At 44.2% G+C, this 26510-nt stretch overlaps 1 protein-coding gene across 8 annotated transcripts; it reads left to right on the top strand.

The window, feature by feature from the left end:
* The first annotated feature begins 667 nt into the window (after window positions 1-667).
* LOC143997483 (uncharacterized) lies at window positions 668-26510 on the top strand. 8 transcript variants are annotated; one of them, XR_013277690.1, is made up of 6 exons: window positions 668-831; window positions 9934-10070; window positions 11872-11974; window positions 15924-16010; window positions 24967-25164; window positions 25259-26510. XR_013277690.1 is itself a non-coding variant. In XM_077493118.1 (2 exons), exon 1 carries the CDS (start codon window positions 20453-20455, stop codon window positions 21725-21727), a length of 1275 nt encoding a protein of 424 aa, XP_077349244.1. In that variant the 5' UTR covers window positions 20407-20452; the 3' UTR covers window positions 21728-25164; window positions 25259-26510. The 8 variants fall into 8 exon arrangements, 1 of the variants encoding a protein (XP_077349244.1); XR_013277688.1 differs by having other exon boundaries at window positions 668-2455; XR_013277687.1 differs by lacking the exon at window positions 668-831 and having other exon boundaries at window positions 8441-10070.

The following is a 26510-nucleotide window of genomic DNA, read 5'->3' as shown; positions in this document are numbered from 1 at the left end:
ATGCCATATTTATAAGCGAGAAAGAATTGTGAAATCCTCCCAAAAATAAACTGAATTTGTCAGGGTGGGTGACTCCGTGCCGGTTCACACATATATGCGATGCGGGAACTAGCGCAATTCCAGTGCTGGTTCCTGCATCGCATACAACTCGCCGTGCCAGTCATAGGCCAATATGATTTGGTTAGGGATGGGACCAGACAGTATAATTTATATATATTTTTTTTTATGTTCAGGGACTGTTCACATTAGGTGCAGTAGGACTGCGTTGGGCTGCTATTGCAGCAAAATCAAACTGTGATACAAAATTGCCTCGTCTCCTACCTGGTCAGTTCACACTGTGAAAGTGCAGTATGCAGTACTTTTTTATTTAATTTTTTTTCAGCAGTGTGGCGCAAGCCAATGCCTCTCACCAGGCTGTAGCCAATAGTAACTTAAAGTGTTACTAAACCCAGGACCCTGCATTCACTATATCTGGTCTCCCACAGTACATGGAAATGCCATTATTTTAGTAAATATAAACTGCTAAATAACTTTTCTCATCAGCAGTATATAGCAGTCTTGTGATGTCCTATCAGTGTCTGGTTAAAGCTTGTTAAGAGTTTTCATTCTCCCGGAATAACCCCTGACCCTCTGTCTGGATAGTGTTGGTTGGCCCTGTGCTGATCATTCCTAGCAATACACACCAAACTGAGCAATTTGCAGAGTGACACCAAAGGTTCTGTTCTACCAGGAGATTGATTGGGGACTTTGGAAGGAGGAGGATCAGTGAAGACAGACTGGACCAAACAGCCTTTATACCAAATGCAGAGGATTAACCCCTTAGGTTCCACAGTGAGTATAACAAGCATGCTTTAGTGCATCTACAGACTGATTTTACTGTTGTGGGTCTAGTAACACTTTAATGAAATGTCACTTTTTAGCATTTCAATTACACTTTTATTTTTTTTAAGTAATGCACCACTGTTATCCTACAGTACACCAGTGACTGCATTCCAGCACAGCCGCTGGTGTGAACAGCTAATTATACAGTCTATAAATTGCCAAATGTCAGTGTGAAGTTGCACAATTTTCCTGCAGCCAGATCCTGCTTGATTCTCTCAGGTGCTTCAGGTCTGAGTGCAATCTCTTGATTCTGTGCAGGCTGTTTCCCATGTTGTTTTGTGGCTGCTATAGGAGCAGAAAAGTGGTGAAGTTGGCATCAGGGAGACTGGCCCTCCCCAGATGTATGGCACAGAATAATGCATATTACTGCTGTTGACTTCTTAACCCCTTGACCAGCATCCCTTTTACTGGGTCTTCACACCCAGGGCAGGAAGGACTGCCTGATCACGTGAGCACTGATTTACGGTCAAGTCACATGACCAGGAGCTGGTCCCACCAGCCCACGATCATTATAAGAGACCAGGAGCTGTCCTGTAGCTTGGTCACTGTGCTGGGCGTGCACAGAAACCTTTAGTCATCTATATACACACGCGTGAGCATTAAAGCCCACCATCTTTGCAGCAGCACAAATGTGTTACATGGTTAAGAATGCTGGCTTCCTGTTGTCTGAATACATCATTAAGGGGTCCATTTCCAAAGCTGTAGTGAGGGTTTTAATATATAAATATATATTTATCACAACCATGTGCTTTACAAATGTGTATTGCATTTTGCTGGCTTCAGGATTGCAGAGCCCAATAAAAATTAATAGGAGGTGGGGGCAAAAAAAAGCCAGAAAGCCCAGTCATGTGACTTGCTCTCCCACAGTCATGGAGTGCTGCCCGCCTTTTATGAATAGGCCTTGAAATGCAAGCCACTTAGTGTAACGGTGGGATAGCAGCATCTGCTCTAAAGAGAAGTTTGAGGGGAAAAAAAAGCATGCATGCTCACCTGGATGGATGCACAATCAGTCCCTGGTGCCTCGAAAACCAAGAACTGAGCAATCAAAGGCTCGCAGAGAGCCAGTGCTCGCAGGAGGCTCTCAGTGGCCTACTGAGGCTGAGCCAGCTGCCGGTTAGGGACCTGGGTGGATCCTGACATTAAAGTCTCTGCAAAAGAACTGCAAGTTCAAACATTAAAATCAGTTTTGATGCTGTATTCTCATTTAACCCTGTTCAGCTGTCAAATAAAAAAATTAAAAATTCTCTCAGAACAATTATAGTTTCCCTTTTTTTTAAAATAAATCTGTACTGAAAGGACTGTTGGCTACCGCTGCTGATCTGAGTTGAAACTAGCATTTTTAAAGTGACATCAGCTTCTAATTGAATACTTGTTTCAGGTTTGAGTTTTGGAGTCTGTCAACTGGCTTTTGTTGGCTTAGGACTGTCTGTCCTCATACAAGTCCATGGAAATGCAAAAGCTGATCGAAACAGGCCAAATGGACTGCCAGCGAGTTCTGAATGATTTCAGTAGCCTCTCAAACCAATGTCAAAAACGCACAAAGATCCTTAAAGTACTGACCCCCATTGGTCATGTAAGTAGTGGTTTCAGAGTGTGTGCATCAATTGCAGCCTTGCAGGTTCACTTTGTACAAATTATTATTATTATTATTTTTTTTTTTTTGTAAAGCTCATCTGAATTATGTATACTTACTACTGCGATATGCAGTCAAGCTGCAAATACGAGTATGCCTTTTTGTTTTTTATAATTAATTTATTTTTATTTTTTTAAGATCCCTTTCACACTAAGGCGCTTTTGCGCTAAAAATAGTGCCTGAAAACTGCTTTCCATTCATTTCAATGGATGCTTTCACACTGGGATGATGCAAAATTCCTGCAAGCGGCATCTTTGGGGCCCTTTAATTACGTCACATCCCACCCATATGACATCCGCAGGAGAGATCTCTCATCCTGGGCGGGCGTCATGACTTCCTAGCCATCTGGGGGGGAGCGAGCTGTGTCACTCAAGAGCCAATGTACGTGCTTGGTGGCCATGATGACCGCTGGGCACCCGCGATTGGCAGGTAAAAGCAGGACCATAGATCTGTGTGTGTTAATGCACAGATTTTCGTCCTGTCAGATGAGAGGAGACCAATGGTGTGTTCCCAGTACAGAGGAACACCAATCGATCTCCCCTTGAGTCCCCTCGCCCTACGGTTAGAATCACTTCCTAGGTAAAACATTTAACCCCTTGATTGGCCCCTAGTGTTAACCATCCCCCTTCCCTGCCAGTGACATTTATACAGTAATCAATGCATTTTTATAGCACTGATCGCTGTATAAATGTGAATGGTGTCAAACGTGTCCGATCTGTCCACTGCAATGTCAGCAGATCGCCGCCATTACTAGTAAAATAAAAATGCCATAAAACTGTCCCCTATTTTTTTGTAGACACTAGAACTTTTGCGCAAACCAATCATATGCTTATTGCGGGGGGTTGTTTTTATTTTTATTTTTATTGGAATATATATTATAGGAAAAATCAAATATTGTCGTGTTTTTTTTTTTTTTTTTTTTTTTTTTTTTACTTGTTGCCCTTTTGTTTATAGCGCAAAAATAACCAAATACGCAGAGATGATCATATACCACCAATAGAAAGCTCTATTTGTGGGGAAAAAAATTATAACAATTTAATTTGGGTAGAGTGTTGCATGACCGCGCAATTGTCATTCAAATTACGACAGCACTGAAAATTGGCTTGGGCAGGAAGGCGGGTGAAAATGCCCTGTACTGAAGTGGTTAAAAAGTGCCTCAAACTTCCCTGTCCATTGAAATGAATGGAAAGCGCCACAAAATGGCTTTTTTTTTTTCTTAGTCGTGTTGCCACGTGACCTTAAAAAAAAGCATGCCGCAAGCCATTAAAATACCAGATGGTGGCAGCACACTGGAAAGTCAGACTGGTGCTTTCCACACAACACAGTGGTCTGAAACGCCCCCTTCAAAAGGTGCTCCAATTAGAAGTCCAGCCTGAGCTCGTTTGGCTGGACTTCTATAAGTCACAGGAGTGCAATTTGTTTTGCACTCCTGTGACCCGTTTTCAGCAGAGATCGGTCTGAAGTTCTCTCCGTCACCAATATCAGTCCAACTGTCCACTTCCCACCCATCTACAGTTCTGAACTTGTGTGTGGAGCAGCAGAGCAGGAGAGCTGTTGTTTGACAGGCAGCAGCTCTCTGCTCGGGGAGCTGAGAGAACCGAGCCATTAGCGGTGTTTGATGGCTCAGTTCCCAGTGCAGAGGTGGTGGGGACCGAGGCTGCATCCACTTAGGTAAGTATGAAACTGCAATAATCCCCCAAACCCATACACTTTTTTATTTTTTATTTTTTTTTATTTCTTTTTTTATTGGAGAAATGGGTGTGTTGGTCTGCTGAAGACCCAGGTTACTTTGGGGGGTGTGTGTGTGTAGCTGTCCAGCTGTGCAATGTTCTGCACGTGAAGGTTTTATTTTAATTTTTTTTCTTGGCACTTGTCATGCTTTCAATGGTATATTAACCACTTTAGCCCTGGAAGAATTGATCCCCTTTCCGACCAGGCTATTTTTTGATACAGCACCGTGCTGCTTTAACTGACAATTGCGCGGTTTTGCGACATTGCACCCAAACAAAATTGTCCTTTTCCCACCACAAATAGAGCTTTCTTTTGGTATTTGATCACCTCTCCGGTTTATTTTTTTGTGCTATAAACAAAAAAAAGCGGCAATTTTGAAAAAACTATCTTGTACTTTTTGCTATAATAAATATCCCCAAAAAGTTTTCCTCAGTTAAGGCGATATGTATTCTTCTACATATTTTTGGTAAAAACAAATCACAATAAGCGTATATTGATTGGTTTGCTCAAAAGTTATAGCATCTTCAAAATAGGGGATAGAATTTTGGCTATTTTTATTTTATTTTTTTACTAATAATGGTGGTGATTGTGGCGGATAGATGGGACGCTTTTGGGACCAGTGAACTTTGTCAATTGCCTATGAAGTAGGGCGATTACCGCACTTGTGTTCACTTGAGGACTACAAGTTTGTGTGCTTCAGGGGTTGATGGGACTCTCTGTGAATGAATGATGCAACTATGCTGGTGGAGCCCCTACACAGCTGCACTGAATTACAGGCTGCAGGGGAGAAGAACTGGTTTGCATGTTCCACGCTAAATATGGGTGTAACATGAACGTAGTGAAAAAGATGGAGTTGGCCTTTTAAAGCGGCAATAAAACCAAAAATGTAATGTTTTGTAACTTGCCAATCCTTAGATGTAGTAGCTGTATTTATTTATTTTCCCCTGGTGACCTGGCCAGTAACCCCCCCCCCCCCCCCTTCCTGTATTAGAGACACCACTCCAGATGATTTAATACAAGGGAGAACATTTGGACAGCAGCATTGTGAGTCTGGAGGAAGGGAAGTGTTAGATGGTTGCCATCAGAACTAGTGTCCCTACTGGATGAATTCATCTCTATTCCTGTTCTGGGATTTTCTTTTATCTCGGTGATGACGGCACACATGACAAATGGAGACCGAGCACAAACGGCAATAAAATCCTGACAGGTGTTCTAATCCCTCTACTCAAAATGTAAAAAAAATATATAATTTAGATATACTGCAGGCTAGGTTTACAAATGTGTTTTTTTTTTTTTTTTTTTTGTTTTTTTTTTGCAGATCCACAGAAACGCACTACACTCCATTTACTGTATTTCCTATGGGTCTAGGACATATCCATGCAGTTACCTGCAATGTATTTTTTGTGAATGTGTAGGGACTTTTCTTTTTGTATTTTACTACAATATAGAAAGCATTTTAGTTAGTGATTTCTAAATACATTTTTCATGGGTATATCGGAGTGCTTAGTACATTTCTTCCAGATCTGTGCAGTAATCCAGTGTGAAACTTTCCCTCTGTGCGGGAGCTTCCAGTAATGCAGACCTGTAAATGCTGCTCTTTGTGCATGATGACTGGTCTTGACTCTGTCTCCTCGTGTAGTTTTCTTCAGGAAGCCTGTAGCAATGTGGTTCTCAACTTCTGTCATCAGGGCCCACAAACAGGCCAGTTTTGCAAGATAACTGAAATACATCACAGGTGATATCATTTGCTGCTCAGTGATTGCAGTATTCTAGTCTCTCTCTGTAAGATAATACTTAAAATCTGGTCTGTTGGTGACTCCTGAGGACAGGAGTTGAGGACCACTACTGTAGTGGGTGGCCCTGCCATGTCCTTTCCACAGCTCTGCTCTCTGAGCAATGTACAGCACAGTGATGTCACTGCTACTTTTAGGAATAACTGGGTTTGTAATGACGTTTGGTGCATAAAGAGTGGATTTATAACCTTTGTAACTATTGAGTGGTTTTGTGCCCGGATTTTAAGTAAAGGAGAAGTTCACCTTTCATTACGTGCTACACCCATATTCAGAGTGTAACATGTTATGAATGCACCGACTCCAGGGGGCATCTTCTCCAGCCGCTAGCTGTCAAAATTTAACAAAAAAATAAAAATACATGGATGTGTGGGGCTCCGGGCAGCCGGCCCCATCACTCATTCAAAGGGCTCTGTGAATGGAAAACTACAAGGTCTGGTAGCCTTTGCGGCTGTCGGATTTTAGTGTTTCAATGAACTACCAGTGGTAGTTCATTCAATTGTTCTTCCTGTCAGTGTGTATTGGCTGCCTTTGTATGAAGTATAAGCAGGCCTATACACCAGGGATATGCAATTAGTGTACCTCCAGCTGTTGGAGAACTACAAGTCCCATGAGGCTTGGCAAAACTCTGACAGTCATAAGTATGACACCCAGAGGTATTTTTGCAACAGCTGGAGGTCCGTTAATTGGCTATCCCTGCTATACACTGACAGGTCTGCAGGAGACCTGCATGGCATCAGCGATCTGATCACCAGTGCAATGCTTTACAAGCTCCTGCAACAAAAAAATAATACATTTTTAACCTGCAAAAAAGTGTATTTATTTCTGAAATTGTGACTATTTGTAGTTCGTAAATATGATTGACAATAGGCCTTTAATCGCACTAACATGCAGAGCTGTGTTTTTTAAGATGAACTCAAGGCTTATTTACCTGTCAGGAATGTGCTTGTCTGATCATTTTTACTGTTCTACAACACAGCTGTTTGTCTGGTAGAACGGAACATCATATTTTTCTCTACTGCAAAAGTAAAACTGGAGGAAGAAAAGTGGAACTAAACCCCAAATCAACATTAACTATTTTAATCTTTATGCTGCTAGCATTAGTAAATATATATAGGAAGATATATTTACTTAAAGTAGTTGTAACCTTAAAAAGAAGAAAAAAAGTCTGTTCCTTTTAACGCATGACAAATACCATAGTGCTTCTGCAGTGTCATTTGTCCCACTGTATGTTGTAAAATACCTGGTTGATGCTGCCTGTTCCTGTGTCCCCCTAGGTGTACTGACCACAGTAATTATGGCTGCTGATCTATGATACCGTGGTCAGTTTGTGTCTCTGTTATCCTGCTGTATGCTCAGTCTCTTCCCCCTTCCTCCCTGCCTGTCATTTGTGTGTCTGTGAGAGCCACACTCCTTCCCACCCCTCACCTCTCCCCCTGCTGCTATTTCCTGGGGCTGTAAAGTAAGATTTACAAATAACTGGCATTTTCTGTTATGAAGATATAAAATATTGTGTCAGCTTTTCAAAATTACAATACCTTCTTGTAAAGCTCCGCTGGGCGGTCACGTGATCTCCCTCTGCTATATGGCGGCTGTCAGAGGGAATCTTGGATGCTCACCTCAGATCGGGGAAGGAGAGCCGGTAGCGATCACGTGACCACACAGAGCTGTGCAAAAAGGTATATAGGATTATCATTTTAGAAAAGCTGACACAATACTTTATATCTTTGTACAACAGAGGGGATGCCAGTTATTTGTAAATCTGACTTTATAACCACTTGAAATTTTACATTTTGTCAGTTGCTTCCTGGTTTCTGGCGTAGGCCAAAATGGCGTCGTACATCCCATTAGCCTTCATGAGCATTTTTTCCCTTTTATTGGGAGGAGGGACTTTCTTTGCTAAGCACAACCACCTCTATGCCCAAGCTAAGGTCAGATGGATTCCAGGAAGTAAATGCTACATGAATTTACTGCCTTTACTCAAGTTGGCCACAACTAAAAATTCTAGGAGGGGGAGGGAGGTTTCAAAGTGAGTTCCCAACAAAATAATGCATGAGACGTGGATGGGTGAGCTTGCTTTGAATATAAAAATGTTTTAATTGGTTATTAAATTAGTGGTTTCAGTTTATGGTGCTTACAGTTAAATGAGTTGTAAAGGCAGAAGGTTTTTTTTTTTTTACTTAATGCATTAAAAATAAAAAAGCCTGCTGTGTGTAGCAGCCCCCCCCCCCCAATACTTACCTGAGCCCATCTGTCCAGTGATGTCTGGGAGATCCCCCCCCCCCCCCCCCCGATTTGGCTGAGACAAAGCAGCAGCACCATTACCACCCCTCCCCCCCCCCCCCCCCCCCCGGGGCTGTCAAAGTCAGTTAGCCAATCAGGGGAGAGAGGGGGTGGGGGGGAGGGCACGCAAACGGCAGCTCCACGTCTGAATGAACACACAGAGCTGCAGCTCAGCTCGGGTGCCCCCATAACAAGCTGCTTACTGTGGGGGCACTTGACAGTCGGGGCCAGGAGCACCGAAGAGGGACCTGAGAAGAGGAGGATCTGGGCTGTTCTGTGCAAATCCACTGCAACAGAGCAGGTAAATATAACATGTTTGTTCTTTAAAAAAAAACAAAAAAACACAAGACTTTATAATCACTTTAATTTTCAGCTTGAATGTACACTGGCCCCGTAGCAAATACTTTTTACAAGTCCAGACCGTAATATCACACCATTACACAACAGGAGTGAACAAGCCCTGCAACTGATAAATGACAGGAATTACTGTATCAGTTTCATACGACCATAAACGTGATCCTGACATAAATTATTTTCCTACAGTAAAAAGATAAAGTTAAAACAAATTTCTCCATAGACCAGCCAATGTGACTGCAATAGTCACTGTATATGTACCATCACTGTGTATATGCCATAAATATTTCTAGCAGTTATGCAAGGGCGTCCTTCAATAGTAAAGAACTGAAGGAAAGTGATATGTTTAACGCATTTCAAGGACAGTATACACAATCCCTCAATTAAAGGAGGTTTAACTGTTTGACCAATACAATATGAAGTTCCAACAGATCAGGCAGTATTCATACGTCACACTGAAACTGAGCTGTAGTTTATATTTGAAAGTAATGCATGAGTAATTATTTCCTGCCCTTACGTCAGACGCGGCAAATGACACATCCTGCAGCTGGCAGTACATGATTAACTTGTTCTGTTCGGCCAGAAAGCCGATAACAAAGGAGCATGCTCAGCTGAGGTTGTTCACAGACCTGCTAAGCCTGTGTGTATTCCATATCACTGCAGTGCTCTATTCAACCTCTTACATAGTAGGTGAGGCTGAAAAAAGACGAAAGGTCATAAAGTCCAACCTATGTGTGTGCTTTTATATCAATATTACATTGTATAACCCTGTATGTTTTGGTCGCTTTAGGTGCCTATCCGTTTTTTTGACACTATCGATGCTCCCCGCTGAGACCACAGTTTGTGGAAGAGAATTCCAATTCTTACTGCTCTTACCATAAAGAACCCTCTACACAGTTTCTGGTTAAATCGATTTTCCTCTAATTTTTGTAAATGGCCGCAAGTCTTTTAAATGGCCTTTCACTGGAAAGTTTTATCCCTATTGTGGGGGTCACCAGTACGGTATTTGTACATTGAAATCGTAACCCCTCTCAAGCATCTTAAATGTGAGTGGTTTATATCAGACCTTTCTAGCATTAAACCTTCTAGCTGTCCTCAGATTCATGTTTTGCTACCTCCAGATCAACTCCATTGATTACTGTAGAATATAGCTACAGCTATGCTCAAACCCATAGGCCTCATTCACACAAGGCATTCAACATAGACAGATGTGTTACCTTTCTATCGCTTCCTATTTATGCAACTCAAAACTGTTAACAGGGAGCAGATGGAGGTGTACACACAGCAGCATTAGCATTGCATCATGACGAAGCAAGAATAATGCTACCTGCAGAGTTTGGCCGGCATTAACACTTTCTAACCAGCTTCATTCACTTCTATTGACTTTTACAGCACAGGTAAGTGCCAAAAGTGAAAATTTTTGCATTGTAAAAAAAAAATTAAAATCTCACAGGGTGTTTGAGATGCATCACTTGACATGGCTTGAATGCCTGTGCAATGCATCGGATGGATGGTATGATGCTATAAAATTCAATGCCCATGTGAACTTTAGCCATAGGGTCATATAACACGACTATTGGTTTAATTTCCCCGTATTAACAACAAGTGAAATTGTGGCGCAAACTAATGCAAATGCACAATCCACATAAGTTAGCCTTTACCCCCTAGCCTAGATAAATGTGAAGAGATACTTGTGTGTAGCATAAGTAGTTCCAAAATGTTTAAGGAGTTTACAGTATAAATATCCCATAGGAAGGATGTTGTACTTCAGTAGACCGCTCCAACTGGGACAGGAACAAATCTGAAATTTACAAAAAGGAACACAAGGGGCGCCAGTTAAGTGCAGCATTAATGGGTTTATTATGATTAAAAAGCCAAATGCAAACTCAGAATTGTAAAATCAAAGACCTAAGGGGCTCCAAAATGAAACCCATTACTTTAGCAAGTAGCCCACCCCAGGTGTGATGTCACATCCTGCCGTGTTCCACAGTGGCTCTCCTCACTTCCTGCAACATTGGACTTGATTTTCTCACTGACAACACTCTTTTTGCTGTCGCGAGCTGCTCTTCCATCCAGTGTGGTGTGGCTGCAGATGAGCTCTTTTGATTTTAGATTTCTGTGACTTTGCTTTTTTTTTAATCACAATAAACCCATTTATGCTGCACTCAGTTGGTGCCCTCTTGTGTTCCCTTTTGTCACCTTCCTGTATTAACTAGCTGTAGGCATATTGGAGCAGAGGAACACACATTAAATACATTAATACTGCAGGTTACCCGTCCTTAAATAAGGCATCTATGCTCACTACTGCTGTATCTTTGGAGTAAGCCATGGTTGTCACCCAGGCTGGACTTAAAATATTTCTTCCTTTCTTCATCTGCATTACATGGTGGGTGATGGGATTAGTAGTTTATGGAAGGTAGATAAAAGATGAATGGAAAGTTCAAAAAATGTTAGGAAGTGACAGGGACAACTGAAAAATGACAACTTTATGAAATTGCTTTGCTGTGAATATGGCAGAAAAGTGTGAAGGGGTCCTGGAAGTATTAGTACAAATTAATCCATTGCAGCAGTCATCCCAAGACAACATTACTAGAGGATCCTAATATATAAAAACTTTGAACCCATGTTGGGTTTCCTGACACTTTAACCACTTGCCTACTGGACACTTTTTTACCCCCCCCCCCTTTCCTGCCCAGGCCAATTTTCAGAGCTCTCACACTTTTAGTGAAAATTGCGAGGTCAGCACTGTACCCATAAAAAAAACTTTTTTTTTTTTTTTTTTGAGACGGATAGCTGAGAAGAGGAATGCCGATAAATCAAATCCTGTTTACATCGTGATCAGCTGTGATTGGATACAGCTGGTTGGCTCTTTACCCCGATCTGTGATCAGCTGTGTCCTAAGGAGATGGCGGTCACAGATCCCTGCTGATGCATGCCTTGCAATCATGAGGATGTTGGTGGACGCCCTCCCGGCAATGTGAGTCCATGCTGCAGATGTCTTTTGGCTATAGCGTGAGTGGGAAGAGGTTAAAGTGTCAGTACACCCAAACATTTTTTAGGGGTTATTGGCCCTTAAATTATTAGAGCTTGCTGTGTGCTTAATGTTTGTTGTTTTTTTTCCCTTATCTTATTTTGGATAAAAGTATGATATAAAATACCGGTTTTGGACCTGATATGTCCCCCTTCTTCCCTACTCAGTGGCAACATTTCATTTGATCCTTCTTCCTCTTCTGCATTGTCCCAGTTCTTACCCTGGATAAAGCCGCCATCTTCATATAGAAGCTGCTGTGTCATGATTGGGGTGAGTGTTAAATTGCCCAAAACTTTGTCAATGTTCCTGTACTTTGCTACAATGTGCTGCTGACTGTTGCTAATTTCACGAGAGACTATGGCTGTTTCCAGATCCTTTCCTTAAAGTGATATTAAAGGCATATTTTTTTTTTTTTTATATAGCAAACATGTCATACTTGCCTGCTCTGTGAAATGGATCCTCTTCTTGGGTCCCCCAACGGCTTCTGACCCCTCCCTTCTTGCTATGGGGGCACCTGAACAGGGACACTTCCTGATGCCGCGTACACACGATCGGACTATCCGGCAGACTTAGTCCAGCGGACAACCCGCCGGACTTTGCAGCGGAGGTCCGCTGGACTTTCCGAACGAGCGGACCTGCCCACACACGACCGGACTTTTCCGGCGGACTAGGTCCAGTGGACAATCCGCCGGACTATGGCGGGAGTCCGCCAGACTTTTGAAATTAACGGACTTGCCCACACACGGAGTAAAGTCCGTTCGTTTTGAACGTGCCTCCAGATAGTCGGGACTAGTGAAAGAAGTGAATCTCACCGCCTCCATCAGTGAGATTGTCCCCTCACTAGTCCCGTCACCTGGTATGGATTTAAAGGGGAACTCCTACGCTGAAAAAACGGCATGGGGGTCCCCCCAAAATCCGTAGCAGACCCTTATTCGAACATGCAGCCCGGCCGCTCAGGAAAGGGGGTGGGGACGAGCGAGCGCCCCCCGCCTCCTGGGCTGTACCAGGCCGCGTGCCCTCAACATGGGGGGTGCTTTGGGGAAGAGGGGGAGCCCTGCGCCCCCCACCACCCTAAAGCACCTTGTCCTCATGTTTGTGTTGTGTTTTTTGATTTACACTTTTTTTTTTCACCAGGTGAATGGGTAGGGGTTTCGATAAGCCCCCCGCCCGCAGACCCCGACAACCAACGGCCAGGGTTGTCGGGAAGAGGCCCTTGTCCTCAACATGGGGACAAGGTGCTTTGGGATGAGGGGGGCAGCAGGGCCCCCCCTTCCCCAAAGCACCCCCCTATGTTGAGGGCACATGGCCTGGTACGGTGCGGGGGGGGGGGGGGGGGCCCTTGCAAGTCCCCACCCCCTTTTCTGATGGCCGTGCTGTGTGCTCGGATAAGGGTCTGCTATGGACTTTGGGGGACCCCCACAATGTTTTTTTCGGCGTAGGAGTTCTTTAAATCCATACCAGACGACGGGGCTAGTGAGGTGTCAATCTCGCCGATGGAGGCGGCGACATTCAATTCCTTCGCTAGTCTCGGCTACCTTTTCTCTGTGTGGGCAAGCCTGTTCATTTCAAAAGTCCAGCGGACTAGCATGCGGACAATTTTGAGTCAAAACTTCTTTCTAAGTCCACCGGACTTTTGGAAAGAAAGTCCGCCAGAGCCCACACACAAGCGGATTGTACCAAGTCCGCCGGATAGTCCGATCGTGTGTACGCGACATTAGACTGTATGAAGGTAAAAAAAAAACTTGAGCCTTTACAACCACTTTAAGGACTGCCTAGATATCTGAGGGTCACCAGCTTGAAAGTGGAATACAAAACACCTCCCCCCTCTTATGGAGTAGAAAGGGAAGTGTTAGTACATAACACACTCACTGTCCTAAATTGACATCCCTGCTCAGTACGGTTGTCACAGGGAATAAGTAAATGGCAGGATTAGGGGGGAGGCACAGCTAAGTGCAGTATACTGTGCTTATCTATGCCTTCCTTTTTCTTATTTTTTGCTCTTTTCTCTGAGACATTCCCTTATCTCAGGAGCAGAAGCAGCAAGTACCAGTTTCAAAATAGTTTGCTCAGCATATACCCGATGACCATTTACCTCATTGCCTTAGCTTCAGTGATCCATTGTTGATCAACAAATGCATCTGAGGACCGGTAAGGTCCCTTTCACACTGGGGCGGTTTTCAGGCGCTACAGTGCTAAAAAATAGCGCCTGTGTGGCGCCTGAAAAATCCGGCCCCTTTCACTCCAGTGTGAAAGCACAAGGGGCTTTCACACTGGAGCGGTGCGCTAGCAGGACAGTGAAAAAAGTTCTGCTAGCCGCTACCCTCCTAAACCACTCCTACCCATTGAAATCAATGGGACAGCGCAGCTATACCGCCGGCAAAGCGCCGCTTTGCGGGTGGTTTTAACCCTTTTCAGCCGCTAGCAGGGTTAAACCACCCCACTAGCGGCCGCAGACCGCCGCTAAAGCGATGGTAAAGCGCCGCTAAAAATAGCAGCGCTTTACCGCCGGCGGCCGCACCGCCCCAGTGTGAATGGGGCCTAAGCTGTATGTATCTGGAATATTGGAATATATTAAAGCCTGCAAATAAAGTTTTATTATACAAAAAATGGACCTGTCACCAAAAAAAGTGGACAGCTTTTATTAGGGTGAATAGATATATCTGTGCAGTCTGTTCTATGGCAGGCTGCTCTGCAACTCTGCCAACACTTGTGCTGGGCACGCATAAATCACTCTACTGAAATGTCAATTGCTTTCCCGCAGCAGTTCTCTGCAGGGCACTGAAGGCTGTAATCAATGGGTGACACTTGGCATTTCTTCAGTTTATTGCTGACTGATCGCTTCTGCTGTGCCTGGGATTGTTATCTGAGTCCATTTATAGCACTGGGATAAAATGCACTTATTGACAAGAGTACCTGGGGACATCATACCTTCCAAAGGTCAGAGAAGATGTCACTACACTTTGACCTTTATAAACCGATATTTCTGAAATATATTATATTTCACTAATCTAAACTAAACCATAACTCCAGGAAAAAGACAGAATAGGAAAGGGTTAGAATGCCTGCCATGTTTCTATTGCTGTCTCTAGCCACTGGGTAGTTTCTCCCTAACCTTCTTTGTGGTCACCAAGACAGGGAGCTTCCAAAATCTCAGAGTTCAATGCATTTTTTATATATATGCGACAAAATCTGCGCTGTGACATGAAACCTAAAATGTGAAACTGAGTCTGCTAGCACCGAAGGTAATATAGAAAGCACTCCCTGAAGCTGCACTTGTCCCTATGCTTGGTGTATGAATGGCAACCTCAGTCTGGACTCGGATCAAGCCACGCCCCCCCAACATGTTTTGCTCCGCCCCTCCTTTCCTGATGACTGAGCTCAGAGGGGCGGAGGGGAACTCTTTGGGGGTGTGGCTTTGTCGGAGTCCAGGCTCAGGTTGTCATTCGTACACCCAGCATAGGGACAACACAGATGTGCGGCTTCAGGGAGTCCTTTCTTTACTGGCAGTGATTGTAGGAGCTCTGATGAGCTCCCTACCAAGCCGGCACTCCCAGTGGCGGATGCTTGAGATCCATAACCTGTTTTAGTGAGCTTGAGCGGCACCCAAAGCAGTCCCCGGGGTCACAGAAGGTAGTATATCTAACCTCAATTCATAGTGCAGCACCAGTCTACAAATTAAACAAATAAATGTGCAATATTCACTATATAAGGACATTTGAAAATAACTAGTACAAAGATGCAAACTTAGTTGAGATATAAAAGTGGGACTTGATGAACGTCCCATTGGACAAATCGCGTCGGGTGAAGATTATGGTGCTAACATCACGCCGTTGTGCGATACGAGGGCAGCAGCGGCTTTACATGTAAGCTAATCAGATTCATTGCTCCAGTTTTATGCTTGTTCTGATAACAAACCCAGTGCACTGAGAAACTCCTTTGGGCTCTTGGCCGGCTTTATTTCTCCCTAGCTGGAGTATACCAGGAGGTAATGCTGAGAGCAGATTGCCATGCTGAGAGCAGATTGCCACACTGATCCCTGTTGCATTTCATTCCTACTCAGGCGTTTATACTTCTGTAATGGCAGCCATTTGTTCTGGTGAGTTTTGAATTCACTTGATGTTGATTTAGTCAATTTAAATCACTGGTAAAATAGCTTGATTAAAAATTATGATTTAAATCACATTGATTTAAAAGAGCAATTGTCATCTCTGTCCCGCAGTGGCTCCTCTTCTGACCCGCTGTTGACTCGCCGACAGCCTCATTCACTTTAATGGGACGGCTGGTAATGCGGCAGTGACACAACAAGGTGAGGAGATGTGGCGGCAGCAGGTGAGTGGATGCCCGCTAACAGGCACTACCATGATGGATATGAAATGACAGGTGATCTCTAACCACTTAAGGACCGCCTCACGTCGATGTACGTCGGCAGAATAGCATGTGGGTCGTGACCGTGGCCACGGGACCCGCGGACCCGATCGCCACAGGTGTCCCGCGATCAGGTCACAGAGCTGAAGAACGGGGAGAGGTAAGTGTAAACAAACTTCTCCCCGTGCTTCCTAGTGAGCCTGTCACTGACTGTCATAGGGAACGACGATCAGTGACGTCACACGCCAAGCCACACCCCCTACAGTAAGAAACACAAATTAGGTCACTGTTAACCCCTTCACTGCCCGTGAAATTTTTACAGTAATGAGTGCATTTTTAATTGCACTGATCCCTGTATTAATGCCAATGGTCCCAAAAATGTGTAAAAATTATCTGACGTGTCCGCCATAATGTCGCAGTCACGATAAAAATCGCTGATCGCCGCCATTACTAGTAAAAAAAAAAAAAAAAATGCCATAAAACTATCCCCTATTTTGTGGAAGCTATAACTTTTTTAGCAAAAATATGTAGAAGAATACGTATCGGCCTAAACTGAGGGAAAATTTTTTTTTTATATATATATTTTTGGGGATATTTATTATAGCAAAAAATATAGAATTTTTTCCCAAGGCGTCTTTCAGGACAGCACCTGAGAGATAGCGACTCCACCCTCCTCGTTAGGAAACACCTTCTTCCTCCAGACTTTAAAGGGAGGCGCCTCCCTACCACACATCAGTTTTTGTGTTTCCTCCGGCCCGGAGGCAACACCTTTTGGGAAGGAGTCTGTTTCTCTTAGGTGTTCCTGAGGGACTAGGCTTCTTTCCCTTTTTTTCCTCCTTTAGAGACCCGCTGTCCTCCCGACCTACCCACGCCTCGTCAGCGGTAGCAAGCGGGCTCCTCTTCCCCTCTTGTGCTCGGAGAGAGCCGAAGACTCGGCGGCCCGCACGTTCGTAGGCGCGGCGGCGCGCGTGTGCCGCCGCCATGTTTGTTTACGGCGGTCGCGCCGGAAGTGACAGAGCGGGTCATCGGGTCAGCTGAAACGTCGTTTCCGGCGTGGACGCAGGGGGGAGGAGGGAGGACAGGTGCTGGTGCCTATTTCCGCTTCCGGTCCGGTGCAGCTGCACGGCGTGACTCCGGAGGCGGCGTTTAGCCACAAGTGGATCTCTGCACAGCTGATTATGGAAGATTCAGCGTCTGCAGCGGTGGGGACAGGCACAGGCACCAGCAAGGCCCAGGTAAGAGGCAGCAGTTAAAGTCTGCCTTTCTTTTTCTATTTCCTGGCGTTTGGTCTCGCTCTCTCCTTTCTTTTTTTCCCCCCTGGTGGCAAGGGGCCTGTCTGGGCACTAGAAGCTGACTGGTTTCTTCTTAGTGCACCTGTGTGGTGATCCCTATCAAAGCTGAGACTGGGTCTCACTAAGGGTTCCCTGGTTTTTTTCCCTTTTTTGTCTTTTTCTTCATAGGCTAAGAGCTCTGACCCAAAGAAAAGATGTCCTTCTTGCAGGGCCAAGCTGGGAGAAAATTGGAAGAAAACCTTATGCAGTCCCTGCATTACTTCTTTAGTTAAAGAGGAATCTGCCTCTGTATGTGAGGATCTGGTGGCCTCTGTAAAGAAGGAGCTGTACGCCACGATCCAGAATTTTCGTGACTCACTAGCAAACCCGGCTGCTAGTCAGCCTTCCACTTCAGAGTCTTCCCAGGGGTCTCTCTCAATCCCGGTGTTAGAATCTCTGCCTGAAGACCCTTCAGATAGGGAAAAGCAGTCCACTGCTCTTTCCGTTAAAGATTCGGAAGAGGAGTTGGAGGATTCTGAGGTAGCCCCCTCTAAATTCAAACTGTCCCTTGAAGAGGTCGATGGGCTCCTTAAAGCCATTCATGCTACGCTTGGTTTAAGTGAGGAGAAAAAGGAATTATCACTCCATGACCGCATGCATGCTGGGTTGGATGAGCCTAAGGGCCGAACATTCCCAGTTCATCCGGTCATCTCTGAGGCCATTAGGAAAGAATGGCAGGATCCAGAGAAAAAGCCCTTTTTCTCCAAAGCCCACAAAAGGCGTTTTCCTTTCGAGGAGGACCCTGCAGCAGTATGGAACAAGGTGCCCAGACTGGATGCCGCCTTTTCCCAGGTTTCAAGGTCCACAGATCTGTCCTTTGAGGATATGGGAGTTTTGAAAGATCCGATGGACAAACGCATGGATCTTTTGCTCAAGAGATCATGGCAATCAGTTATGAGCAATTTAAAACCAGCAATGGCCACAACGTGTGTAGCCAGAAATTTAGAATACTGGATTAACCAGTTAAAGTTGCATATAGCTGCAGATTCCCCTAAACAGGAAATCTTAGATTCTTTTCCTACCCTGATTACGGCAGTGGCCTATGTTGCAGATGCCTCAGCTGAGGCAATTAAGATATCGGCCAGGTCAGCAGCTCTAACTAATGCTGCAAGAAGAGCCTTATGGCTTAAAACCTGGCCGGGTGACTCGGCTTCAAAGAATAAGCTGTGTGGGTTACCCTTTTCAGGAGACTTGCTCTTCGGCTCTGACCTCGATAATATTCTTGACAGGACAGCCGATAAAAAGAGATCCTTTCCGGTCAAAAAGAAAAAGCAGGTACCAAAGCGTCTTTTTCGACCTCAAAAAACTCAGGATCAGGACAGCAAGTTGCAAGGGAGAAGGAAAAGTTGGTCCGCCCCGAAGCCGAAGGGTAGAGGCGGAATTCTCTTCCGTCCTCCTACACAGGCCGAAAAATCGCAATGACTCGTCTCTGCGGGTGGGCGGAAGACTACAAGAATTTCTTCCGCAGTGGTCAGGGATAACTTCAAATCAGTTTATCCTGACCACTCTCGCGCAGGGTTACTCACTCGAGTTTGTCAACGACCCCCCAAAAAGGTTCCTGATTACCAACACCGCGGGATCCAGTAAGGGCCCTGGCCATGAAGTCCTCTCTAGAGGAACTGATGCAACAGGGCGTAGTAGTACAGGTACCCCTGCAAGAACAGCAGGAGGGGTTTTATTCCCATGTTTTCCTAGTAAAGAAACCGACAGGGAAATTTCGGTTGATTCTCAACCTAAAACCTTTAAACGAGTCCATAAGGTACAGGAAGTTCAAAATGGACTCAATTTTTTCGGTCAGAAATCTGTTGACGCCAGGATGTTTTATGGCGTCAGTAGATTTAAAAGACGCATACCTACATGTTCCGATCTCTCCCCAGTCTCAGAAGTTTCTCAGGCTGGCGGTGAGGTTGGGGGGTGTGGTTCATAATCTCCAGTTCAGGGCCCTACCCTTCGGCCTGTCATCATCTCCCCGAATTTTTACCAAAATAATGGCAGAAGCTTTAGCGCCACTGCGTCTTCAGAGAATCGCAGTTATTCCTTATTTAGACGATCTGCTGTTTTTCGCCCCATCCAGCGAGGAATTGCAGACCAATCTAGGCAAAGCTCGCAGCCATCTGGAGGCATTGGGTTGGATTTTGAACCTCCAAAAGTCGTCCCTAAACCCATCTCAGGAGATTCGGTTTTTAGGGTATCTAATAAATTCGGTGGAGCAAAAAATTTTCCTTCCCTTAGACAAAAAGGACAGGATTTCCGGTGCAGTGTCTTTATTACAGACCAGCCAAAATCTGACAGTAAGACAGGTTATGTCAGCTTTGGGAGTTCTGACTTCAGCAATGCCAGCAGTCCAGTGGGCAAGAATGCATTTCAGGTGTCTGCAGGCTTTCCTTCTAAAATCTTGGGATCACACAGTGGCATCCCTAGAGGCAGAGGTGAGAATGTCAACCCAGGTAAAAAGGTCCCTATGGTGGTGGAAAAGACAGGAGGTCTTATCGGAAGGGTTAGTCTGGGCTTTTCCAGTCGGGAAAAGACTAACAACCGACGCCAGTTCCTGGGGGTGGGGAGCCCATCTAGGAACACGTTTCACTCAGGGGTCCTGGGCCAAAGAGGAGACAATAAGGTCCTCAAACTGGAGGGAACTCAAGGCGATTGCCTTAGCTCTGGAGTTGTTTGTTCAGGAACTGCAGTCCCATCACGTCCAGGTCCTAACAGACAATGCCACGGCAGTGGCTTATTTAAACAGACAGGGGGGTACAAGAAGCAGGTCGCTTCAGGTACTGGCCATGGAGATTCTTCGGTGGGCGGAAAAACATTTGTTATCCCTATCAGCAGTCCACCTAAAAGGGGATCTAAACAGGGTAGCGGACTTCCTAAGCAGAAACGCTATTCGGGAAGCAGAATGGTCTCTAAACCCGGAGGTATTCACAATGATTGCCGGAAAATGGGGTTTACCAGAAGTAGACCTGTTCGCCTCAAGGGTGAACGCCCAGGTTCCCCAGTTCTTTTCCTTGGACAGTCGCGATGGCTCGCTGGGCACAGATGCGCTAGCTTATCCATGGGAATTTCGTCTTTGCTATGCTTTCCCCCCATTTCAGTTAATCCCGTTAATTTTAAGAAAAATTCAGAGGGAGAAGGTACCAGTTATTCTAATCACGCCCTTTTGGCCAAAAAGGGCTTGGTTTTCGACAGTTCTAGGCCTGGCAATCAAGCCTTGTTGGCGTCTGCCCCTCAGACACGATCTGTTGTTGCAGGGCCCAGTGAACCATCCAGGAGTGGCCAGCCTGGCTCTCACGGCCTGGTTTCTGAAAGGCAGCTCCTTAGGAGCAAGGGGTTTTCCAACCGTTTGATCTCGACCCTTTTAGCAAGTAGGAAAAGGGTTACGAGGGCCATTTATTCTAAGGTCTGGAAGCGTTATAAAACTTGGTGTTTGTCAGCCGCCCAGGTGCCAGGGAGCCTTGTCTCCATCTTGGAGTTTTTACAAGATGGTGCAGACAAGGGACTGGCAGTTAGTACCCTGAAGGTGCAAGTAGCAGCCCTGACGGTGTTCTTAGAAAAATCTGTGGCCTCAGATCCGCTGGTGATCAGGTTCTTTAGAGCTCTTAAAAGATCTAGGCCAGCTCCTGTTAAGGTTTTTCCTAGATGGGATTTGTCGGTAGTCCTACAGTCTCTAACAAAAGGGCCTTTTGAGCCTCTTGTGGAGGCTTCCCTTAGGTTTCTCACATTAAAAACCGTGTTTCTGATTGCCATTGTCTCTGCACGCAGGATCAGTGAGCTAAATGCTCTGTCAATTAAAGAACCATATCTTTCCATTTTTCCTGACAGAGTTATTCTTAGAACAGATGCAAAATTCTTACCGAAGGTAGCTTCAGTTCAGAACCGTATACAGGACATAGTACTGCCAACGTTTTGTGTTAACCCCAAAGGAAATAAGGAGACTTCTTTCCATACTTTGGACGTCAGAAGGACTCTGCTGAGTTATTTAGAAAGGACGGAGTCCTTCAGGCGTTCAGATTCACTGTTTGTACTTTTCTCAGGAAGAAAAAAGGGTTTTCAGGCTTCTAAAGTTACTTTAGCTAGATGGCTGAAATTAGCTATCTCGGAGGCATATTCCCAGGCAGGGTTATCTCCTCCAGCAGGAATTTGTGCACACTCAACCAGAGCTCTGGCGTCTACGTGGGCAGAGAGAGCTGGTGCCACCCCTGAGCAGATCTGCAAGGCGGCGACGTGGTCGAGTTTTCACACATTTGTGAAACATTATAGACTGGATCTCACTTCTGCCAGCGATCAGGCGTTTGGCAGAAAGGTCCTGCAAGCTGTTGTCCCGCCCTAAGGGGTAAGTCTCTGTTATCCTCTCAGGTGCTGTCCTGAAAGACGCCTTGGGAAAGACCAAGTTAGACTTACCGGTAACTTGTTTTCCAGAAGTCTTTCAGGACAGCAAGCATCCCGCCCTATGGTATTATATTATGCTACGCTGTGACTAATGTATGTGTTTATGTGTTCCAGCCGGGGCCGGAGGTTCTCTTCTACAACTGATGTGTGGTAGGGAGGCGCCTCCCTTTAAAGTCTGGAGGAAGAAGGTGTTTCCTAACGAGGAGGGTGGAGTCGCTATCTCTCAGGTGCTGTCCTGAAAGACTTCTGGAAAACAAGTTACCGGTAAGTCTAACTTGGTCTTTCAAAATTGTCGCTCTATATATACGTTTATAGCGCAAAAAATAAAAACCGTAGAGGTGAAAAAAGAAAGCTCTATTTGTGGGGGGGAAAAAAGGACGCCAATTTTGTTTGGGAGCCACGCCGCACGACCGCGCAGTTGTCGGTTAAAGCGACGCAGTGCCGAATCGCAAAAAGAGGCCTGGTCCTTTAGCTGCAAAATGGTCCGGGGCTTAAGTGGTTAAATGGACTCATTCTTTCTGGTAGTTAGTCTTTTTAATATTTGCAAACAAAATGAAGGTTTCCTATTTAGAATAAGCTGTCAGGTTAGTAAAACAGCGATATCAGAACCTATTCAATTATATAGTTTGTAGTGTACATAGATTTGCAAAACAGTGGGATAAAGGTATATTCCTGAACTTTGTTTTATCTCATGGTTACTATTGAAATTGTGTGAATGCATCAATGCAGTGCATGTTATCTCAGCTTGCAAAGCTTGGATTCATTGAATGAGTTTACTAAAAATTTAAATATTAAAGAAAATACAGCCTCATGTTACATAACTAAGCTCCATTTCATGCTGAATATACTCCATTACTAATGTATCTTAAATAGAAAACTATCATTAGATAGATTTTTACTCAAAGCATTTTATTAAAATAAATTTAATAAAATGTAATATTTATAAATTAATATTAAAATAAATTTGATAAAAATCAAAAAATATTTGATTTAAATAATTAAATCAAATTGGTCACTTGAGCACTGTTTGAGAAACTTTTTTTGCGATTATTGGTGTTGCTGGATCAAGTCTTCTTTTTTTTTTTTTTATCTTTATCTTTATCGGACACACACTGGGACATTATTCTTGTCACTTTGTCGGCTCTGACTATGTAATGTACTTTGTATGCCTATGTCTGCTCTGACTGCATGTCTATTCTTACTGCATCTGGGTGCTCAGAATTCCTTGCGTCGGCCCCCAAAGTAAGGGTGTGCTCTGTGTGTCTGTTTACTATATACATCTGCCTTCTCTGCTTTTGCCCCTAAGTGCATATTTTATTTATTACTGGTACTTATACAGCGCCGTTAATTTATGCAGCGATTTACATATATATTATTGTACATTTACATCAGTCCCTGCCTCAAGGAGCTTACAATTTAAAGAGAAACTGCAGTCTGCTCACATAATTTGTAATAAAAACTTCTTTGCCATTCTGAAGCTTCCCTCCCACCACTTTGCATATTATTTTATATATACTGTGATTCTGTACTTGCCAAATATGCCGCAGAAATCTCCCTCCATAAAGTCTGGCTGCAACCATTTTAACTGTTGACGGCTGCTGACTGGATGCTTTACTTCCTGGTTTTACACAGAGGCACACCTCCAGCCCTGCAGCTCTCATTGGCACTCTTATGACTCATCCCCTCTCCCTTCCAGGCAAACTCTCACGAGTGAAAAAGAGCGAGCTGTGCATGATGTCATAAGATTAGGCTTTTCTTTACCTGACAAGAAATGGGAAATGTGCTATATAAGGTATTTACCGGCGGAAAAAAATGTTTTACTATTCAAAATTAAAACGAGGGCAGAAGATTTAATAGATGGAAAGGTGAAAGAAAAATGACTGAAGGTCCGCTTTAACCCCTTGCCGACCAGCCGTCACACAAGCGATTGTGACCATGAGAGGCAGAACATCGAAATGTGTGTGTAAACATCAAATCCCTGTTCTGTTCTGAGAGGAGTGACAGATTGTGTGTTCCTATTAGCTAGGAACCACGATTCATCAATTCCTGTAGTCAGTCCCCTTCCCCTTCAGTTGGGAACACAGTTAACCCCTTGATCGCCCCCTAGTGTTAACCGCTTCCCTACCAGTGACATTTTTACAGTAATCAGTGCATTTTAATAGCACTGATCGCTGTATAAATGCCAATGGTCCCAAAAATGTGTCAAATGTGTCCGCCATAATGTCGCAGTCCTGATAAACGCAGATCACCGCCATTACTAGTAAAAAAAACTTTTGGGCAAACCAATCAATATACACTTATTGCAATTATTTTTATTTTTTACCAAAAATATGTAGAAGAATACATATCGGCCTAAACTGAGAAAAAAATTTGCTTTAAAAAAAAAAAAAAAATGGGGATATTTATTATAGCAAAAAGTACAAAATACTGCATTTTTTTTTCAAAATTGTTGCTTTTTTTGTTTATAGCGCACAAAATAAAAACAGCCGAGGCGATTAAATACTACCAAAAGAAATCTCTATTTGTGGGGGGGAAAAAGGACATCAATTTTGTTTGGGTACAACGTCGCACGACCTCGCAATTGTCAGTTAAAGCAACGCAGTGCCGAATCGCAAAAAAATGGCCTGGTCATTGAGCAGCCAAATCTTCTGGGGCTGAAGTGGTTAAGTTCCCTAACTCACATTAGAAGGGCCAATTTAGACAGGATCCATCAAATTAACCTACCAGCATATCTTTGGAGTGTGGGAGAAAACGAGTACCTGGAGGGAACCCACGCAGACGTAGGGGGAACATGCAGACTCTAGGCAGGGAGTGTCGTGGTTGGGATTCGAACCAGTGACCCTAGTTCTATTTCTTATCTTACCATGTATGTACTCTGTCTGCCTATGGCTGCTTGGACTGTGCATGTCTACTCTCACTGCATCTCTGTGCATCAAATTCCTTGCGTCTGCCAGTGCAAATACAGTGGGCATTGAAAAGAATTACCCCCCTTTATAATAATCACATAGTCGGAGCAGACATTGGCAGGCAGCACACATTCAGTGAGAACGACAAATGCAGCCAGAAACACACAGTGAGGGCATATGTATACAGTAGAAATATACACACAGAGCACACCTACAATGGGTATAGAAAATAATCCCCCATTTTTAAAATAATCACATTTTTTTTTCTTTGCAGCCTGAAATCAAGACACACAAGATTGTGTTTTATCCAGCTGTATTTACTCTGTGCAACCTATAACATCCATGTGAAAGTATGGGAGGGTTGCAAGAAAAAAGCCGCTCCTCAAGAAAGGCCACATGCAGTCACAACTGAGCCTTGCCAAAACGCACCTTGAAGATTCTGAGGCTGCATGGAAAAAGGAGTTTTGGTCAGGTGATACTAACTTTCAATTATTTACTTTTAATTAAATGTTGGTGCTATATAAATCCTGAAATAATAATAATTTCTTATTATTTGGCCTCAACAGCAAACGATGTCTGGCGGAAATCTAATACAGCTCACCATCCAGATAACACCATTCCTACAGTAAAGAATGAAGGTGGTAATATCCTGATATGGGGGGTGTTTCTCTGCAGCAGGGACTGGAGCACTTGTCAGGATAGAAGGAAAAATGGATGAGGCAAAATACCATCAAATTTTTGAAAACATGACAAACACCCAAAGCACACAGCAACAGTGGTTGAAGGCAGTGGTGGGTTATCCAGTGCCCAGGCCGAAGTTGCCAAATGGTGCATCCCCCCCCCCCAAGATGAATAAACATTGCAGTTGTCAAGTCATTTTACTAACACAGACCACAAATGGTCACCATCAAATATAACGGAACTTGAGCAGTTCTGCAAAGAAGAGTGGGCAAATATTGCAAAGTCTAGATGTGCAAAGTTAGTAAAGACATCCTAACAGACTAAGACCCCTTTCTCAATGGAGCGTTTTTCAGGCACTTTAGTGTTAAAAAAAGCGCATGTAAAACGCTTGAAAGAAGCCTCATTTGCAATCCCAATGTGAAAGCTCGAGTGCTTTAAGAGCCCTTTCACAATGTCAGTGCCCAAAAAACGCTCGTAAAGCGCCGCTTAAACTAGCATCTCTTTACCAGCGTTTTTCGAGCGTTATTGGGGCGCTTTTAACCCCTGCTAGTGGCCAAATAAAGGTTTAAAAGCGCCCACAAAGCGCTGCTGTCAAAAGTGCTTTTCAGGCATTTCTCATTGATTTCAATGAGAAGGGGCGTTTTAGGAGCGGTGTATTCACCGCTTCAGCGGCGCTGCAAAGAAGCTGCTTGCAGGACTTTTTTTGATGCCCTGTCAGCGCAGCGCCTCTGTGTGAAAGCACTCAGACTTTTACATTGGGATTGCAGTTGCGGCTTGTTTCAGGCGCTTTTTTTTTTTTAAAGCTAAAGCGCCTGAAAAACGCCCCAGTGTGAAAGGGATCTCAGTGTGAAAGCACTCGGCTTTCACATTGGGATTGCAGATGAGGCTTCTTTCAAGCGCTTTACAGGTGCTTTTTTTACCGCTAAAGCGCCTGAAAAACGCCCCAGTGTGAAGGGGGTCTAAAGGTTGGTATTAAAGCAAAAGGCGATTCAACTAAATACTGACACAAGGGGGTGATCCTTTTTTACAATTCGGTGATTCCGTTTTTAATTCTTTATTTTTCTGACATGTTGATGTTATATCTTTTACTTGGATGTTATAAGTGGCACTGAGTAAAAACAGCTGGATAAAACAAAA

This window comes from Lithobates pipiens, unplaced genomic scaffold, assembly GCF_037356315.1.
Source record: "Lithobates pipiens isolate NorthernLeopardFrog02 unplaced genomic scaffold, aLitPip1_a1.2 Scaffold_19, whole genome shotgun sequence".
Taxonomy (NCBI): Eukaryota; Metazoa; Chordata; class Amphibia; order Anura; family Ranidae; genus Lithobates; species Lithobates pipiens.
The sequence above is the reverse complement of the archived record's forward strand: the minus strand, read 5'-3'. Positions and strand labels throughout refer to the sequence as shown.

Excerpts from the sequence above, each read along its gene's own strand:
- LOC143997483 (XM_077493118.1), top strand. The coding sequence starts at position 20,453 with ATGGGAATTTCGTCTTTGCTATGCTTTCCCCCCATTTCAGTTAATCCC.